Source organism: Talpa occidentalis, unplaced genomic scaffold (assembly GCF_014898055.3).
Source record: "Talpa occidentalis isolate TD23 unplaced genomic scaffold, MPIMG_talOcc4v2.1 talOcc4.3, whole genome shotgun sequence".
NCBI lineage: Eukaryota > Metazoa > Chordata > Mammalia > Eulipotyphla > Talpidae > Talpa > Talpa occidentalis.
This window is the reverse complement of record NW_023603184.1, coordinates 125,188,043-125,209,131: the sequence shown is the minus strand read 5'-3', so window position 1 is coordinate 125,209,131 and position 21,089 is coordinate 125,188,043. Positions and strand designations below refer to the sequence as shown.

The 21,089-nt window shown below is 37.9% G+C and overlaps 2 protein-coding genes across 8 annotated transcripts in view; one reads left to right on the top strand and one right to left on the bottom strand.

Moving 5' to 3' along the window:
• CARF (calcium responsive transcription factor) overlaps window positions 1-6,327 on the bottom strand; it is a 64,717-nt gene extending 58,390 nt beyond the window's left edge. The window contains exon 1 of the mRNA XM_037523866.2: window positions 6,283-6,327. The gene's annotated coding sequence lies outside the window, so the exon portion shown is untranslated. The remainder of the gene's footprint in view (window positions 1-6,282) is intronic.
• ICA1L (islet cell autoantigen 1 like) overlaps window positions 6,212-21,089 on the top strand; it is a 47,340-nt gene continuing 32,462 nt past the window's right edge. The window contains exons 1-6 of one of the 7 annotated variants that reach the window (XM_037523875.2): window positions 6,212-6,303; window positions 7,526-7,648; window positions 14,998-15,168; window positions 17,951-18,023; window positions 19,400-19,523; window positions 20,024-20,222. In XM_037523875.2, coding sequence (XP_037379772.1) covers window positions 7,646-7,648; window positions 14,998-15,168; window positions 17,951-18,023; window positions 19,400-19,523; window positions 20,024-20,222 — 570 coding nt within the window. In that variant the 5' untranslated portion in view covers window positions 6,212-6,303; window positions 7,526-7,645. The other 6 variants (XM_037523870.2, XM_037523871.2, XM_037523873.2 and 3 more) reach the window with 6 other exon arrangements.

Genomic DNA, 21,089 nt, shown 5'->3' with positions numbered 1-21,089 from the left:
TTTTTCTCTACATCCTCAACAACACTTACTATTTTTTGCATTTTTTAATAATAGTCACTATAAGTGGTGTGAGGTAAAATCTCATTGTGGTCTTGATTTGTATTTCCCTAATGATAAATGATGCAGAGCATTATTTCATGGATCTGTTGGCCATCTATACATCTTTTTTTGGTGGAAGGCCTATTTAGATCCTCTGCTCATTTTTAAATCCGGTTGTACTTTTTTTGTTGTTGAACTTTACAAGTTATATGTTTGGATATTAACCCTATGCCTGATAGATGGTTTGCAAATACCTTTTCCAGTTCAGTAGGCTGCCTTTTTGTTTTAATGATTTCTTTCAGTGTTGAATGAAGATTTTTAGTTTAATGTAGTCCCATTTGTATTTCTTTTGTTTCTCTTGCCATTGGATACAAATCCATAGATAACACTAGATTATTACTTATGTTTTCTTCTATGTAATTTATGGTTCCAGGTCCTTTTTTTTTTTTTAAAGATTTATTTATTTATTTATTTATACAAGCACTGGGTACAGTCAGAAGCACGGGAGGGTGAGAGAATTCGCCAGAGCGGGGAGCAGAGCAGGCAGAAGGACCAAAGTACACTGCTGAGGGGAACAGCGGGCAGCAGGAGAGGTCTGCGCGCCATGTGGGACCCTCCTCTGGTGGCCGGGGAGCAGCCGGGGATAGAACCGGTGCTGCAGAGGCTGCAGCCAGCTTCGCAACCCAGTGCTCAACTGCTGCGCCACCAGGGAGACCCTGGTTCCAGGTCTTATATTCAAGTGTTTGGTGTAGGACAGTTTCCAGTTTTCCCAGCACTATTTATTGAAAAGACTTTCCCTTATCCATTACATGCTCTTGTTTCCAATATCACACTTACTGTTTTGATTAACATTAGGGAGCATGATACCTCCATTTTTGTTCTTTTTTTTTCCTCAGGACTGCTTTAGATATTAGAGGTATGTTGTGGTTCCATGCAAATTTTATAATTTTTTGGCCTACTTCTATGAAGATTGATCCAGGGGTTATGTTGGATCTGCATGCTGCTTTAAATAAAATGCCAATTTGACCATATTGATTCTTTTGATCCACAAGCACAGAATATTTCCCTTTCTTTGTATCTTCTCTTCCTTTCAATGGTATTTGATAGTTTTCAGTGTACAGGTCTTTGGTTAAATTTATTCTGAGGTATTTTATTCTTTTTGCTGTAAGCGTTAGTATTGTTTTCATCATTTCTTTCAGCCAGTTCATTGTGTATAGAAATGTAATATATTTCTTGCATATGCCTGAGACTTACCCAATTAAATTCTATGGTTGTTTCAACAGGAGGAAGTTCTTTTTCATATACATTTATGTAACATTTCACATTTTAAAAATCATCTTAATAACACATTCTAATTCTAGCCCTACCTGAATAAACGAAAATGCAGTATGGGAGAGCATATGTAAGTAATTACCATGCGGGAATCTGAGAAGATAGCTAGCTATCTATATCCTCCCTGATTGCCACTGATGTTTTGCTTCTGACTTCTCTGATCAGATTATAAAATGGAATACCATGAAGAATACCATGAAGAATTATTCCCATGACATCAGGTTCAATAGATCCCTGTTTGTTTTCTAATATCAACTGAGTTTTTATTTGGGAGATTAACCACGTTTGATTGATTCTGCAAACATAAAAGTAAAGATCATAGCTTTCTAAGGGAATTAGTACTCCTCATTGGGATCCCAGATTCCACATTCCAAGTTATCCAATGATTTTCGTTTTTAGTTAATTTATAGAAACCTGCAAGAAGAAAACACTTTACACAGGATAAATCTATTATTAGAAAAACAATACATCTATAAATGTGTGGACTTGTAAGTAAAATTAAATCCATATAATAGTTATTTTAAATTTATATAATAGTATTCCATTTTCTAAAACAGGTTTTTTTATGAGACACTAATTTTTAACTACTGTGGGTACCTCATTTATTTAAGAGACTAGTACTTGCCATTTAAATGTTTCTTCATTAATCCAACAGCTAAAGGAAGATTAGTAATTCATCCCACAAATATTTATTGAATACCATGAGTTAAGAAGACCTGATAGGAGTGTCAGTAGCTCTACTGTGTTTGCTGAAACCATCCCTATACTGTGCGACCACTTGTACAATTTTACTGAGTGGCAAAGGCAAAGTGATGTGTAAGTGCTTCACTTTATAGTGGCCTAGAAATACGTCATATTTTCCTGTAATTTTCTCCAATTAACTGAATAAAACTAACAGGCATGGTGTACAGTCACTACTCTGACTTTCTGGTATATTCCTTAGAGGCCCTTTTTCTGCTTCATATTGATTTGAAGAAGCTTAATATCCTCTTAAGTTATACTTCATCCTATTGGAACAAGCATTTTCAAAAATATCCAAAGAAAATTACTATGGTGCATGGCAACATTTTGAAAGTCATTTTGCTTACCATATTACTTATTCCTTAAGGAGGAAAGTGTTCTTCTTTAGATATTTTATGCTGTACCTATCTTTGTTTCTGCTTATTTATTGATTGAATAAACAATCATTCAGAACCTACTATGTATGAGACTAGCACAAAAAATATAAGTTTATAGAAATGCATTGTTTTCATATTAGAGAGTCCAACATCTAACAAAAAACAGCCAGGCAAATTATTACAATATATTACAACTGCTAACTGTAGAGGTATGCCACCTGTACAGGAACACTAAGCTTAGTATGAGTGAGTCAGAAAATATTCTAGGACATAGAGCAATCATCCATGTTTGTCAAGAACCAATTCTTACACTGTTTAAGGATCTGGACTTTGAGAACTGAGGAAAGCTGTGAACTCTTAAAATTTTTTGCATATTTTTTCAGGTATTCACCTACTCCTTGAAACCCATGTATCTCATGTTGAGAACTCATGGTCTAGAGACATTTTCAATTCAGATTGACCTTGTAGTGTAAATAGTCCAACCTTTTTTCCATTCTTTTTAAATTTTTTTAATGAAGTAATATTGCATCATAACATGTAAATTTCACTAGGAGTCAACAAATCTGTATACACCATATTAAGTTTGCCACTAAAAGTCTATTTCCATCGTTCAATATGAAATTGACCCACTCAACACCCAAGTTACACACCTCCCTAACCCCTTCCCTTCTGGTAACCACAAATTTGGCCTTATAGGCTCAGAGTTCATTTTTGTTTGATTTCGTTCATTCATTTGCTTGGCTTCTATCTTCCACATGAGTAAATACACCTCTCTCTGACTTATTTCACAAAGCAAAATATTCTCTAGGTTCATTCATGTTGTTGCATATAGCAATATTTCATCTTTTTAAAAGATAGCTAAGTAGGGCCTCCCTGGTGCTGCAAGGGGTTGAGCCCAGTGCTGTGAAGCTGTCCGCAGCCTCTGCAGCGGGAGTTTGATCCCTGGCCTAGGAGCTACCCACACGCCTGCTCCCCCCAGCAGTGTACTTGGGTCTATCTGCCTGTTCTGTTTCCCCACTCTGTCTCTGGTGAATCCTCTCACCTCCCACATCTCTGGCCTGTACCCCAGTTCTTGTAATCATAAATAAATAAATCTTAAAAAAAAAAAGCTAAGTAGTATTCCATTTTTTATATATACCTTATTTCTATATACTCTTTGTTGTTTTAACTAATGCTGTAATGACCATGGGGGGCAGATACCTCTTTGAATTTGTGTTTTTGTATTCTTCAAGTAACTACTCAAAATATTTTCCTATTCTATAGCCAAAGCTCTACTGAAAAAAAAAGAAGGAAATGGAGGCATCACACTCCCAGACTTCAAACTATACTACAAAGCCATAATCATCAAAACTGCATGGTATTGGCACAAGAACAGACATACAGACCAATGGAATCGAATAGAAAATCCAGAAATAAACCCACAGATTTATGGTCAACTAATCTTTGACAAAGGAGCAAAGACTATGCATTGGAGCAAAGAAAGTTTGTTCAATAAATGGTGCTGGGAAAACTGGGTCGCTACATGCAAAAGAATGAAGCTTGACCACTACCTCACACCATACACAAAAATCAACTCAAAATGGATTAAAGAACTAGACATAAGACCTGAAACCATAAAATACATAGAAGGAAATATAGGCGAAACACTACGGGATTTGCACATCAAAGACATCTTTACAGACACATCACCCAAAGCAGTGATAGTGAAGAGAAAGATAAACAGCTGGGACTACATCAAATTAAAGAGCTTCTGCACAGCAAAAGAGACAATAACAAAAACAAAGAGAAACCCCACCAACTGGGAGAACATTTTTGCACCCAACACTAATGATAAAGGACTGATCACAAAAATCTGCAAAGAGCTGATGAGACTCAGCAACAACAAAGAAAATAATCCAGTCAAAAAATGGGCAGAAGAGCTAAAAAGAAACTTCTCTGAAGAGGAAATGCAAATGGCCAACAGACATATGAAAAAATGTTCAACATCACTTGTAATCAGGGAAATGCAAATCAAAACTACCATGAGATACCATCTCACACCAGTGAGAATGGCACATATTAAAAAAACTAGCAACAACAAATGTTGGCGAGGATGTGGAGAAAAAGGAACTCTTGTGCACTGTTGGTGGGAGTGCAAACTGGTCCAACCACTATGGAGAGCTGTGTGGAGATTTCTGGACCTACTAAACATAGAGCTTCCATATGATCCAGCAATTCCACTCCTAGGTATTTACCCAAAGGACACAGAAACATCAATTCCAAAGAGCACCTGCACTCCTATGTTTATAGCAGCACTGTTTACAATAGCTAAGCTTTGGAAACAACCCAAATGCCCAAAAATAGATGACTGGATCAAGAAGATGTGGTACATATATACCATGGAATATTACTCAGCATTCAAAAAAGATAAACACATGCAATTTGCAGCAACATGGATGGCACTGGAAGGGATCATGCTCAGCGAAATAAGCCAAAAAGAAAAAGAAAAATACCGGATGGTCTCACTCATAGCAGGAATCTAGAAAACTTAAATAAGGGACCAGGAAAATGAATATAAGAAAGTGAAAATCAAAATCAACAAAAAACTATGAACCAGAGACACTTTTTGGGGGTGGGGGGCGGGAGGGGAAGGATTGGGGTCAGAATGGGGCGTTTGCAATTGTATGGGGGAATATAAAAATAAAATTTAATATTTAAAAAAAAAAATAAATAAATCAGATGACGTTAATCCTTGTGATGTAAGAGGTCTAATAGTAATCCCAGCAGCATCTATTGAAAAGTTTATATTCACTGACCAGCAGACTCAGTCTCTGTGTGTATATACATGCATATCTATCTACCTGTCTGTCTATCTAATGTATTTATCTAGCCATCCAATCTGTTTACCTATATTTACCTACCTACCATAGATTTCTGTAAAGTGATTTTTAAATTCAACAATTTTGTTAAGTTCTCTGATTAATACTAATAAAGAATCTGGAGAATTTTTTTCTACACAAAAAAAAAAAAAATATTTTCCTATTCTAAAACTTTTTTTTCAGGTTTTTAAGGTGAGTACTTTAAACAGTCCAGAAACTCCCCTCATCTTTGTCTTTCCTAATCTTACATACTTTAGTCCTCACCTCATGTGAGCTTTTTCCTTGCTAGTCACAGTTGTAATTTATATTTTCTACAGTTTAAGGAAAGCTGGTGATTTTTTGAGTCACCCTTTAAAAGAACAGCACTTTAAATTTAAATTACCTTCCCCACATGGCGCAGCAGACCTCTCCCATCTCGCCCACTGCTCCCCTCAGCAGTGTATTTCAGTAGATCCACCTGTTCTGCTCCCCACTCTGTCTCTGCTGACTCCTCTCACCCTGTCCCCCACCCCGCACCACTGGCCTGTACCCCAGCTCTTAATGCATAAATAAATCAATCTTTAAAAGAACAGCACTTTAAATTATCTTCCACCAGTAGGGTAGTTTTACTTTTGCCTAATTTCCTTTTTTTTTTTTTTTTTGAGGTTTTTAGGTTCACATTTTACCTTTTATTCGTGAAGACATTTATGACAACACATTATTATTATGTGTACATCCATCCGAGGTCAGTCGCCAACAGGTACTAACTTAACCCACTTCAAACCATTAAAACCAGCGCTCAGCATGGCGCGTGCACACCGCCCGCGCGCCGGCCCCGGCGCGGAGACGCTCGCGTGGCTGAGGGAAGACCCGGCTCAGTCAGGGGCGCCTCAGAGGTGTCCCACTCGGCCCCCATTCTGATGTTCCCACCGCTTGGTGACCGTCGGCTCACTTACCTGAGAGGCAGCGGGAAGGAGGTACGGCGAGGGCTCGGGGGCGCCTTCAGAACCAGGCGCGGCGCCGGGGTCTCCGCGCTGAGGCGCCGGGGCCGAGGTGCGCGCGCCCGGCCGCCGGGTTTGAATCTCGCGCCTCCCGCAGCCCGAGCCCGACACCTCCACGCGCGGGTGCGGAGGGGCGCGGGCTGCGGGAGCCGCCCGGCGGCGTCGCGGGGCTCGCGGGCGGCTGTGGCGGCGGGAACGGGTGCCGAGAGGACCTCCGCGGGCGAGCGCGGCCCGAGGCGCGGCGGAGCGGCACATCGCGGCGCGGCGTCGCGGTGAGCGTCCGCGGCCTCCCGCCGGCCCCCTCCCCTCCCCTCCCCTCCCCTCCCGGCGGCGATCGCGCCGCGCCCTCCCCGGCGGCCCGGGGGCTCCGCCGCCAAACCCTCGGTTCCCATGACGACGCCGGCGGTGAGGCGCCCGCCCAGCGCGCACGCGGTCTCTCGGGGCCTCGCCGGCTTTCTCGGGGACCCCGGCCCCGGCGGCGCCCCTCGCGGCGGAGGTCCTGGCCCGACTCCCTCTCGGCTCACTCGGGGCAGAGGACGGGCGGGGAGGGGGGCGGGCGCGGCGGGGCCCCCCTGGGCCTGGCGGAGCTTCCGCCCACGCTCTCCCGGGGCGCCGGGGTGCGCTGCGGCCTGAGGCTTGTTTGGGTGATTTCTCTCGAGGGTCGGGACCGCTCCCATTAGAGGCAGGTGCTCGCAGACTTAAGGTGCTTCCCTGCTGACCTTCTTCTTAGGTTGTGCTTGTTTTTGTGTCATTATTTTGTAATGGGCGTGCGCTTGTTAGGAAATAAATGTGGGGGTTCAGGCGAATAGCGGAGTGCACGAGCACCCCCTACCCCCCCACCAGAGACCACAATGCTGCTGCGGCCTGAGGCTGTGGAGCCGGCCCCACAGCACGGATGCTGCTCCAGGAAACTCGCTCCCTTGGTCAGGTGCCCAGATGATGTCATGGGTGGGATACCTGATGCGCGGAGAGATGAAGAGGGGGAAAAACACCCTCCTCATCGCTCACCCGCGATGCCCTGGGTTTGCCAGCAGAGGGGGTGGGATTATTTTTCATGTAATAGATGATCTGGATGCACAGAGCTTAAAAGCTGTTTTAAATTATAGAGCTCCGTGCAATAGCCAAATTGGGAAGATAACGTATCTGCCTGGTTTTGGGTTTTCTCTGTTTTGTATTGATTTATTTGGTTCCGACTCAGGCAGCGTCCTGTAAGGCGATATTACTTTAATCATCTTCACATCAATATTTATGAAGTAGCCGCAGGTGCCTCATCATGAATTGGAGTTAATTGTACATTTATTGGCCAAATAAACATCTAATGGTACGTATGTATTTTATATGACCGACGTTTTTTAAAATCGTTTTGTATTCATTACCTGTGCCTAACATAACCAGTATTCTTTGAAGTTTTTGTATTTATTTAATAGTGCAAAATAATTTTATAACGAATCACTGAAACATTGTTGCAAGACTTGTTCTAATTTCCAGTAACTATACTTGCCAGACAAATCATCATAATTTTAGAGTTAAATGGGAGCTCAGAGGTCAGCCACTCCTGAGTGCAAAATCTGAAAATGTGAGGCTGGTGGAAAAACATTTTTATTATAAATATTAAAAACAAAATAAATTTTATACCAGTGACTGAACTAGGAGCAAATAATCAAAATATTAAATAGCAGATGATTTTTAGATAATGCCAACGTTGAGATTTCACTGTGATTCATTTATACTTAAAATTTTTTTCTTTACTTTCATTGCTTACCTTTTCCAGTACTCACTGTGCCTCCTTTAAAATTTTAGTTTTGTATTTAACAGGAATTATATGAGGTGTGTGTAAGACTTAACTGTCTCTGTAAGGGAAAGATTTCCTCATGTGAACTGGCTTTTGTTATATAATAATATCCTTAGTCCATTTATCCATGTTGTCTGTTTTTCAGTCATCCTTAAAGTTTTTCTTTCTGAAGTCAAACTTCTGCTTGGACCCAATATTTACTATCAAGACATTGTCACTTTCTTTATAACTCATTATTGTTAATAACACATTATTATTTTGGCATTGTTGATTTATTTGCTAATAACACTATAAGCTTTTAAAACTATTTGCATTAATAGTTTAGATTTAAAAATAAAAGACAAACTACTGTCATACAAATAGTGTCATGAGCCAACATTATATCATATTTCTTTCAAGAAATTTTTTTAAGATTTATTTATTTATGCATACAAGAAGTGGAGTACAGGCCAGAGATGCGGGGTGGGGAGGGTGAGAGGATTCACCAGAGACAGAGTGGGGAACAGAACAGGCAGACTGACCTAGGTACACTGCTGAGGGGAGCAGTGGGCGAGATAGTAGAGGTCTGCCTCGCCATGTGGGTTGCTCCCTGGCCGGCCTGGGATCGAACTTGTGCTGCAGAGGCTGTGGATTTCTTCATAGTGTGGTGCTTAACCCCTTGCGCCATCAGGGAGGCCCCTCTTTCAAGTATTTTTTAAATAAATAAATTTCCAACAAAGCTAAAGTTTTTTTTACCCTACAAACTCTCTACTGTCTACCTAATATTACTCATTCATATTTTTCTTTCTTTCTTCATCAGCCTTGCTGGATGCTTTTCCATTTTACCAATTTTTTCAAATGAACCAGCTTTTGACTATTGAGATTCTTTATTATGTACCTGTTTTCTGTTTCAGATTTGTACTCTTATTTTTGTTATTTTGTTTTTGCTACTTTGGATTAAGTTTGTTGCTTTTCCTGACTTGTTAAGGTGGAAAATAATTGATTTTTATACCTCTTTTCCTTTCACTTAGGCATTTAAAGCTATAAAATTTTCTCTAGTTGCACCCATAAATTTGGTTGTTTTCATTATCACTTAAACTGTTGTAAAATTTCTCCAAGTTTTTAATCAATTTATCATCCTTAGCATATGGTCTTTCTTGGTGTGTGTACAAATTACCCTGGGACAAAAATGTGTATTCTGCTGATTGTGGGTGGAATGGATATAAATATCAATTAGGTCAAGTTGGTTAAGAATGTTGTTCAGACTTTTTACATTTTCACATTTTTTATGTCTCCCTACGCTGTACTGAAAGTACAGAGAGAATACTGTCACTCTGGGGAAGCATTAAATCATTGATTGTGGATCAATTTTCTGTTCATCTTTTCTTGTAATTGTTGGCTGTGTTGATAGTCACATACATTTTTAAGATTTCAATGTCTCTCTGATAAAGTGACTTCTTATTGGAAACAGCCATCTTGTCAAAAATATTTTTTAATGTGGAATCCTATTTTGTCTGACAATAGGTACTAATCTCCAAAAAATACTCTTTTCTTTGAAGACTATTTTTTAATATTAATATGTGCTTAATGTTTGCCTTGTGTATCCTTTTTATACTTTCCCTTATAGCCCATCTGTGTATTTATGTTTAAAGTGTGTTCTTTAAAAATGACACATATTTGGATTGTAATTTCTGCCTTTTAATGTTATAGTTTTGCAGTTAATTTATATTTTTGTTATTTTAATGTTATGTTTTTGTAATTATATGTCTGTAATTTTCTTTCACATTGTAATTTTAGTCACAATGGTGTGGGGGTTTTTTGTTTATTTTTCTGTTTTCCCACTTTTACTCTTTGTTCTTCTTTCCTGACCTTTTTTGGGTGAAGTGAGGTTTTGTTGTTTGTGTTTTTTTTCCACCTATTCTAATTTTTCTACTCTCTTGATTTTTTAATTTTGCCTTTTTGTGTTTTTTTTTTTTTTACTGACTGCTAGAGATTGCAATATGCATCTTGAACTTATCATAACCTATTTTCAAATATATTTTTCATAAGCAATGTAAGAATCTTACAATTTGCATTTCTAGTTATCTTTTACCTTTTGTAGTGTCACATTTTACTTCTATATATGCTCTATTATTTTAATTAAAAGAATCAGTAATCTAGTCAAATTTGAAGATGTATGTGTATATGTAATTTTAAAAAACTCCTCTGTACTTAACAATATACTTATCCTTTTGATATCTCTTAATTCTTGGAATTTCTATCATTTACCTTTACTCTAAACAATGTTTAGGAATTTTTGTAGTGCAAGTCTTTTTGAAATAAATATTCAGTTTTTATCAGTTTGAGATTCTATTTAGCTTTTATTTTTAAAGGGCATATTTGTTGGATATAGAATTGTCTGCTGACTTTCCCCCAGGACTTAAAGATAAGTTCCCTGTCTTATGACCTCCACTGTTTTGATGAACAGTTTCCTCCTCCTCTTAATGTTCTGCCAGGGATAAAAACAGCTTTGAGTCTCTTCAGTTCCAGATTTTAGTTCCTTAGCTTTTTGTTTTGCATCTTCAGTGCTCTGATGGACTTTAAGAAAAATATATACTTTTGGGGGCCTCCCCAGTGGCACAGCGGGTTGAGCGCAGCGCTGTGAAGCTGTCTGCAGCCTTTGCAGCGCTAGTTCGATTCCCAGCCGGCCAGGAAGAGTCCCACATGGCGCAGCAGACCTCTCCTGTTGCGCCCACTGCTCCCCTCAGCAGTGTATTTCAGTCTATCTGCCTGTTCTGTTCCCTGCTCTGTCTCTGGTGAATCCTCTCACCCTCCGTGCCTCTGGCCTGTACCCCAGTGCTTGTATAAATAAATCTATTAAAAAAAATACATTTAAAAAAAACCCAAAATTTTTTTATTTAAATTTTATTTTTATATTCCCCATACAATTACAACCCCCTTATTTTGACCCTAATCCCTCCTTTCCCCGCCCCCCACCCTCCATAGAGTGTCTCTGGTTCATAGTTGTATGTTGATTTGGATATTTTCTTTCTTACAGTTATTCTTTTTCCTGGTCCCTTATTTAAGTTTTCTAGATTCCTGCTATGAGTGAGACCACCCGGTATTTTTCTTTTTCTTTCTGGCTTATTTCACTGAGCATGATCCCTTCCAGCGCCATCCATGTTGCTGCAAATTGCATGTGTTTATCTTTTTTGAATGCTGAGTAATATTCCATGGTGTATATGTACCACATCTTCTTGATCCAGTCATCTATTTTTGGGCATTTGGGCTGTTTCCAAAGCTTAGCTATTGTAAATAGTGCTGCTATAAACATAGGGGTGCAGGTGCTCTTTGGAATTGATGTTTCTGTGTCCTTTGGGTAAATTCCTAGGAGTGGAATTGCTGGATCATATGGAAGCTCTATGTTTAGTAGGTCCAGAAATCTCCACACAGCTCTCCATAGTGGTTGGACCAGTTTGCACTCCCACCAACAGTGCAGAAGAGTTCCTTTTTCTCCACACCCTCGCCAACATTTGTTGTTGCTAGTTTTTTTAATATGTGCCATTCTCACTGGTGTAAGATGGTATTTCATTGTAGTTTTGATTTGCATTTCCCTGATTACAAGTGATGTTGAACATTTTTTCATATGCCTGTTGGCCATTTGCATGTCCTCTTCAGAGAAGTTTCTTTTTAGCTCTTCTGCCCATTTTTTGGCTGGATTATTTTCTTTGTTTTTGTTGAGTCTCATCAGCTCTTTGTAGATTTTTGTGATCAGTCCTTTATCATTAGAGTTGTGTGCAAAAATGTTCTCCCAGTCGGTGGGGTTTCTCTTTGTTTTTGTTATTGTCTCTTTTGCTGTGCAGAAGCTCTTTAATTTGATGTAGTCCCAGCTGTTTATCTTTGCCTTCACTATCACTGCTTTGGGTGATGTGTCTGTAAAGAAGTCTTTGATGTGCATATCATGTAGTGTTTCCCCTATATTTCTTTCTATGTATTTTATGGTTTCAGGTCTTGTGTCTAGTTCTTTAATCCATTTTGAGTTGATTTTTTGTGCATGGTGTTAGGTAGTAGTCAAGCTTCATTCTTTTGCATGTAGCGATCCAGTTTTCCCAGCACCATTTATTGAACAAACTTTCTTTGCTCCAATGCATATTCTTTGCTCCTTGTCAAAGATTAGTTGACCATAAATCTGTGGGTTTATTTTTGGATTTTCTATTCGATTCCATTGGTCTGTGTGTCTATTCTTGTTCCAATACCATGCAGTTTTGATGATTATGGCTTTGTAGTATAGTTTGAAGTCTGGGAGTGTGATGCCGCCATTCCCTTCTTTTTTTTTCAGGAGATCTTTGGCTATTCGGGATTAAAAAATACCCAAAATTTTCAAAGCAAAAAAAAAAAAATTACTGCTTTTGCTGTCATAGGTTCTGGTAGGTAGTGTCTTCATTTTAATTTGTATACAGGGATTTTTTTCTTTTTTTTTTTAAAGATTTATTTATGCATACAAGAATGGGGGTGTAGGCCAGAGGTATGTGTGTATTGGGGGAGGGGGTGAGAGTTTTCACCAGAGACAGAATGGGGAACAGAGCAGGCAGATCTACTGAAATACACTGCTGTGGGGAGCGGCAGGCAGAACAGGAGAGGTCTGCTGCACCATGTGGGTAGCTCCCTGGCCGGGGAACAAACTCATGCTTCAGGAGCTGCCTATAGCTTCAGAGTGCTGAGACTTAACCCCTTGAACTGCTAGGGATTCCCCTATCCAGGTATTTTTTCATTTCTTCTTTGATTTCCTCATTAATACAGTAGTCACTCAGTAATGTGTTGTTCAATTTCCACATATTAGAGTTTTTTCCTGCTGTGTGTGTGTGTGTGTGTGTGTGGTTGATTTCTAATTTAGTGCCCCTGTGGTCAGAGAAGATATTGGATAGGACTTCAGTCTTGATGAGTTTATTGACACTTGTTTTGTGACCCAACATGTGGACTGTCTTGGAAAATCCCATGTACACTTGGGAAGAATGATTACTTAGCTTTTGGGGGGTACTTTGATAAGTGTCTACTAAGCCCATCTGGTCACTTCTTCATTTAAGGGTATTGTTTCCTTGTTGCTTTTCTGTATGGTTCATTTGTCCATTGATGTGTGGTGTTGAGGTTCTGCCACGATTGTGTTGTGGTCAGTGTCTAGTTTTTGGTCTGTTAATAGTTTTGTTCAATGTGGCATGAATCTCTTTAGTGTCAGCTCTGTTGAAGTCTGTACTGCTCTCTAATGACCAGGTGACAGTCAGTTCCACTCCTAACAGACAGTGTCTGTCTGAATAATGTCCCCATGGCTCACTGCTCCAAGAGTGCAGCTATAGGGACCAGGCCCCGCAGTTTCCTCTGCTGTGGGCTGCCACATCTGCTTCCCTTGGCAGGGCCTGCTCGACTGCTTACCTTGACCTACCTAGTATGGGTTGCTTCCAAGACTCTCCTGGAACTTGTGGGGATCTGTGGTGTCCTCTTGTGGCAGGCCTGCTTGCTGGTCCTGTCCTGGGGTTCACTGAGGTCTGCAAGAATCTCCCATGGTAAAGGCTGCTTCCAGCATCCTTGTAGGGCTTGCTAGGTTCTGCAAGAGCCATACTACCAGAGGGTCTGCTTCCAGGAAACTCTGAGGCTCACTGAGGTTTGGACCAAGTTTCCAGGTCCTGTCCCAGGGCTCACTCAGTTCTGCTGAAGGCCCTTACCATTGGGGCTGCTTCCAAGACCTGACCTGGAGCTTGTCAAGGTTTGTGCCAATGTCTATGGAGGCCTACTGTGATAGATCTTGCTTCTAAGGCTCTTTCCAGAGGTCGCTGAGGTCTACTGAGGGTTATCATGTAAGGGCTTTGCCAGTTCCACTCTGCTGCTTGCCAAACCTACTGGGCCATGTGGCTCACCTCATCCACGCAGGCAGGCTACTGGCTTGGCCATTTCACTGCCCCTGGAGTCCGCCTCCTCTTGAAGTTACTCCTGATTAGCATTCTGTAATCATCTGTTTTTCCTTCAGGAGTGACTGACTTTGTTCTGTTGCAATCTAGCTGTGAGTATATAGAGGAGTTGAGCCCAGCTTCACTTTGCTGCCATCTGCTCCTAGTAATTTAGAAATTAAACATCCTATTTTTATTTAATTAGTAATTACTTCAAAATAAAATGAAAGCAAACTTCTATTTCCTTTCCAACATTAAGAATACATTAGTATCTACTGATTTCCCTAGAAATGATGAGTCACATACTTTAGTACCTTCCTTTGTTCCTACCTCCCACAATTTATTTGAATAATTGGTTTTTTTTTTTAACTTTCATTATTCTTTCTCCCTTTTTTTTATATCCCCTTAAGGAACACTTTTCATGTTTGCATTTCCATATATAGCCATGTTAAAAACAACTACTTAGACATCAATTTTTAAGTTTATATGTTATAGTTCTCATCTTTATTTCTTGTGTAATTTATTCCCCTTTATATCTAAGACCTTCATTTTTGTATGTTGAATATTAAAGTATTTCTTTGTGATTTTTAAATGTTTATTGTTCTGACTTAGTAAATATATTTACACACAAAGATGTGTGTAAAAATTTGTTCATTTTGTAGTATTATTACAGAAGCAAAAATTAGAAACTAACAAATGTCTACAAATAGAGATTGATGACATAAAATATAATTATTTGCAGCTATAATTGCAAAATCACAACAGTTTTATCACCTTGATCACCTAAGTGAAATTAATAAAAGTATCATTAATCTTCTGTTCTGTTTCTTATGCAGGTTATAACATAAATTTTGACCATAAAAGCTAAACATTAGCATGATTATCATTAACATTAATATTCAGTTTTTTGACTAGACAAAATATTGGCAATATATTATTGAAAATATCTTGTAAGAAATTTAATTTTAACCTATTCCTCAGAGTCAATCCATGGATTCCTTTGGGCAACCCAGATCAGAAGATAACCAGTCAGTAGTCAGCAGAATGCAGAAGAAATACTGGAAAACAAAACAGGTCTTTATTAAAGCAACAGGAAAAAAGGAGGATGAGCATGTTGTAGCATCTGATGCTGAACTGGATGCTAAACTTGAGGTAAATTTGAGGATCCTGTTTATTGCATATAACCAATTATTATCTGGGATGAATAGGAGGACTAGGGCAAGCTTTAACACTGAAGAATTTATGGGAATATATGCAAATTTGATAATAGAATATTTAAATGTACCCCCCTGTCAATCAGATTTTCTGGGTAGTCAGTCACCAATCTCACAAATGCAGAATTGGTATTCATAAATTCGGTAAGTCATGAATAAATCATTCCTCTAGCATAAGTACTAGAGTTTATAAACTAAACATTATTGGGTGATTTATATTCTTAATTGGCACCACATATTCATTATATATTATGTCATAATATTTTGTACTGTTTTAAGTGAAGTCTTATAGCTTACTGAAATAAATTAATTGAAATCAAGTAAGGTTTTGTAAGTTAGAGTTTGTTTCCATTATTAAGGGGTAGGGTTGTTGAAGTATTTTTGTAATGTGTTTACTGGCTCTTTTTTATTTAAAATAATATCATGAAACAACTCAAATATATGTGCTTTGTATTGTTAAGTAATTAAGCTAAGTGGAGGAATTTCTCATGTAAATTAATGAAAAAGTCTGAATCTTTGAATGCAAATATATTAATTCTACATACATACACTAATGTAAGATAACTTTTTTAAAAAAGATTTATTTATTCATACAAGAGCTGGGGTACAGGCCAGAGGTGTGTGTGGGGGCGGGTGAGAGGACTCACCAGAGTAACTCACAAGAGAGTAGGGAACAGAACAGGCAGACTGACTGAAATAACACTGCTGAGGGGAGCAGTGGGCGAGACAGGAGAGGTCTGCTGCGCCATGTGGATATCTCCCTGGCTGGCTGGGGATTGAACACATATTGCAGAGGCTGTGGATTGCTTCATACTGCGGTGCTTAACCCCTTGCACTACGAGGGAGGCCCTAATTTAACTTTTACAAATATTTCCAAGCAGTGATTCTGTCATGCTTATATATATCATGTGTTGGGATATTTTAAAAATATAAGTTTAATTAAATAGGTCTTAATGTACTAAGTATTTTGTTCTACAAAAAGTAAAATTTTGTCAATGCCATAACAAATATAGAAATAATAAATTAACAAACTTTACTTTTGTTTTGATAAGTATTCCTCTTGGGATTTAATTAGGATTAGTAAATGTGGAAAAATGAAGAGACTTTATTATAAGTAATATGTCTTTAACACTAATGAAACTCTTCACCATTACCACATATGTTCCCACAGTGCAGATATTTTTGTATTTTACATCATTAGGTAATCTGTGAGTTATATATTTCATATTTAACATCGTGAACATTAGACAAATATTTGGAATCAACCAAGAAATTTTCCCCACATTTATAAGGCTTATTAAAGATAAGGAATATTTTCATTATACATATACTTATATCAAACCATCATGTTGTACACTTTAAATACATTACGGGCCTCCCTGGTAGCTCAAGGGGTTAAGCACTGCACTATGAAGCAATCCGCAGCTCTGCAGCAAAAGTTCAATCCCCGGCCGGCCAGGGAGATACCCACATGGCACAGCAGACCTCTCCTGACTCCCCTGCTGCTCCCCTCAGTAGTGTACTCCAGTCAATCTGCCTGTTTTGTTCCCCACTCTGTCTCTGGTGAATCCTGTCCCCTCACCCACCACATCACATCTCTGGCCTGTACCCCAGCTCTTGTGTGCATAAATGGATAGATCTTTTTAAAAAAATACATTACAATTTTGTTTTTTAATTTATTTTCATTTGTGAAATTAAACCTCACAAAAATTGAAAAAAATCTATCTTTAATCATTTCCTCATAGAACTATCATTTTCGTGTTCTCTTCTAGTCTTCTTCCATATAGATTTAAAACCACTTTTTAAATTGCCAAATCTAAATACCAAATCTAATTCAAACATACGTAAACTTTTATGGAAAATTGATGAATTTGATTATCAAAGTATTACAGCCTAATATACCACAGTGCCATGGTCTTTTTGAATTTAAAGTCTCATAGCAATTTAGCTTAGGACTTTGTGAGAAGGAGGCTGCACCCTAAAGTCTATGCCCATTTCTTTTTAGGGAAAACAAATTTATAAATACATGTGAAGAGTTTACCACACATGTAGAATGAGCCCAACTCTCAAGCTTTCATGTGCTACTTTGAATTGGGAGTCCCCTGGATGTTTTATTTTTCTATTAACTATTACAAAAAGTAATAGTGAATCAATATTTAATGGAAATTCTGAACACAAATAATTTAAAAGAAATTTAAATTAGTAAATTTAAAAGTAATTTCTTTTTGATGTTTTATAATTATAATATGTTTACTGATCTGTTTGCTTAGGCCATTCTGAAGAAAAACATTTTCATCTGTGGTTGGCAATTTTTTGGGGGGTGGGGTGCGGGGACACTCGCTGGCGGCCAGGGAATGAACCGGTGCTGCAGAGGCTGCAGGCAGCCTCACAGCCCAGCGCACAACCACTGCGCCACCAGGGGAGGCCCTGTGGTTGGCAATTTTTAATGCAGTTTATATTGGATTTACCCTTTTGCTTTTTAGATGTTTTGGAATTGAGTGTGATAAACTCCAGAGTTAGAAGTTTTTATTATCTCCCATGAAGTTACCATTTTTTCCAACTCTCAGGAGGGAAATCTAAACCAAACTGAAGTACATCAAAGTTCAGGAAAATAGATATATTTATAAAGCAAGTATTCTGATTTTGAAATACTTGTAAAAGATATTTTATATTTGTTTATGGGTTCTTTAAATTGTCCTAATAATATTTATATTTCAAAGGTTTTTCACTCCATTCAAGAGACATGCACTGAACTTCTGAAGATAGTTGAGAAGTATCAGCTAAGACTCAATGGTATGAAATCATGGAAATCTATTTGATAATTACCATTTAAAATAAATATTCATTTGCATTTCAATGAAAGACAATATGCAAATAGCAGTTTATTGAACTATTTTGTGAATAGTTTCTTATGACAATTATGAATATTTATAGTGATCTGTTCTCAAAGCCCCCAGTGTCAATCTTAATACACAAATACTCTGACACAGATTAATTTTGCTGAGTTGACTTTTCCTGCCCAGAATTGTAAGTAGATTTGCTCCCATCACTTAAAAACTCTCTTGATGCCCACTTTCCTTGCAGTTACCATCCCAGTCACTGCTGATCTCAATAACAAATTTGACATAATTGTCTGCATGGGCAATCTGTCTCTATTCCTTTCCTTCCACTTCACTTGTACTCACTCCAGTGAAGTTTTCATCCTGATTCCACCACCAAATTGCTTGTCATAGTCACAAAAAGCTAAATCCAATGACCTCCTCTCAGTACTTGTCTTGTTTATCACCTGTTTAAAAAAAATACAGTCGTTTATCCTGTCCCCCTTGATAAACTCGTCACTTGGCTTCCAGGCATCAGTTTCCTGGATGCACTCCTGGTCATTTCTATTTTTTTTTTAAATAATTTATTTAGTTATATATATTTTACAGTCTGGTCATTTCTTCTCAGCAGGCTGTCTTTTCTGGATTTCCCTCTTTTCTTGATCTTTTCATGTCGGAACTCAATCTTTGTATCTCTTCTCCTGCTTTAGCTACAGTAGCCTAATGAACATGGCCACCCTTCTGATCCTGGTTAACTCTCCGACCTCACCTTTTAAAACTCTCTGCTCTTTAGTCATATGGATCTCCTTCCTAGTTCCCCTGTTTGCATAGTGGACTCCCTAACTTCCTTTAGATATTTCAGTCAAATGTCTCCTTTTTAGTGAGACCTTCCCTGACCTTACAGACATCTGTGGGTCTGGAATACAGAACTTAGGAACTGAACCCAGGATGAGAGTCAAGGAAATAAATTCTTCGTAAGAAGCAATGATCCTAAAATGCATTTCTGCACATTTGAAAATGCATTCATTTGTAGTTTTGTTTCATTTTGTAGTTTTGTAAATTTTTTTTATTAACAATCACTCTATCCCAAAGTGAGGTTTATAGATTTACTATATCAAAATCATCTGGAGAGCTTATAAAAATAAAAAAAGGGCAGATTCCCCAGACCTATATAATCAGAGTCTCTGGAAATGGAGTCCAGGAATTTGCACCTTTAAAATAAGTTTCTCTTATTCTTCCCCCAAATAATTCTTATGTATAGAGAGTTATTGCTGTAAGAATTTTAGTTGTGTGTGTGTTTAAGACAATGATAAAATGAAGCAATTAACTCTACTGAAATTTTTTCTCTAGTTATATCAGAAGAAGAAAATGAGCTTGGGCTCTTTTTGAAGTTTCAAGCTGAACGGGATGCAACACAAGCTGGCAAAATGATGGATGCCACTGGCAAGGCACTCTGTTCTTCAGCCAAGCAAAGGTTTACCATGGTTTTGCACTATCCTCAGATCTATAGTCAATAGGACATTTTGACGATGTACCTAAATTTGCTTATCTATGAAGTTACTATTCCAGTAACGGGTTTAAAGAGAAATATATTACAGTATATAGCTGATTTAATGTCTTTTATTTATGCTTTACAAATAAATATAGGGTCTCTTTTATCCATAGAAATCTTTATATATGGTAGATTTCCTTGGCAGGTTATTTATATATAGATTAACATTTAAAATGTTGTGTAAAGTATATAAATAAAATTATATAATTCCTAAAATAAGAAAAGGGAAAGATACCTTTTTTAATAATTCAAACCTGGATGTATGATCTTTATCTGCTTTATAAAGTTCCTTAGGCATTTTAATAATTTCCTATTTATAGGTTCATCCCAATAAGAGATAACGCTTTATGCTTGTTTTAAACATTTGTTTTGTTTTGCTCATGGGATGACCATCACTCTGATTGTTACCTCTCTGCCATTAGATTGGCTCTATGTACTCCTCTGTCTCGTCTAAAGCAAGAAGTAGCAACATTCAGTCAAAGGGCAGTATCTGATACCTTGATGACAATTAATCGAATGGAGCAGGCACGCACAGAATACAGAGGCGCTCTGCTGTGGATGAAAGATGTATCCCAAGAACTGGACCCAGAGACCTTAAAACAAATGGAAAAGTTCAGAAAAGTATGAAAATACATTCTTTTTCTTGTCTTGATAATAAATCCATTGAACTTATACAGGATCATTTAAAATCATAAAATGTCAGATTATATTATAAATTCTTGATTGTTTGGAGATCTTTGGTTGTACTATTAAAGGTTGTCACACTTCCTTTTTCACCCTGAGTAACATTCCTAAGCCCCCATCAACCTTTTCTATTATTTTTTTTAATCTCCCTCGTAATAGATCTAACCACCCTTTAAATGTTGCTTACCTGAATTTTTGGGATTATAGAGGAAAAATACATAATTTAAGTAAAAATTCATGTAAAAAGACTATTAATTAGAAGGAAAAGTAACATCAAATTTTTCATTCTCTGAACTACATAGTGTGTCCACAACTTTTAAAGCAATTATCTACGTATAGGTAATTTTTTTTGCTAAATCAACACCATATTACAAATTCTATCTCCTGAATTTACCATAATAACAAGTCATTCACTCCATTTGATATGTCGAGTACCTATAATAAAAATTATGTTTTAATATTGATCAACCCTTTATTGTATTGACTGTTTAAGTGGTTTGCCTGATTTATTACTCCCAGCAAATCTGAGAAATAGGTTGGCACATGACCTCAGTCAAAGCAACCTGTTATTCTGTCCCCTTTACAATCTTTGACAATTACAACCCGAGGCAGTAGTCACACAACATTGAATAAGATGAATGCTACTGAAGTATACATTTTTAAAATGGTTATGTGTATGTTATGTGACTTTCACCTCAATATTTTTTGAAAAAAAAAAAATATGATGCAAACCTCATGTCTGGACATAATTAGCCCTGCAGTGTCCTGGTCCCTTGGTACCCTTATCTTGAACTTTTTATGCCC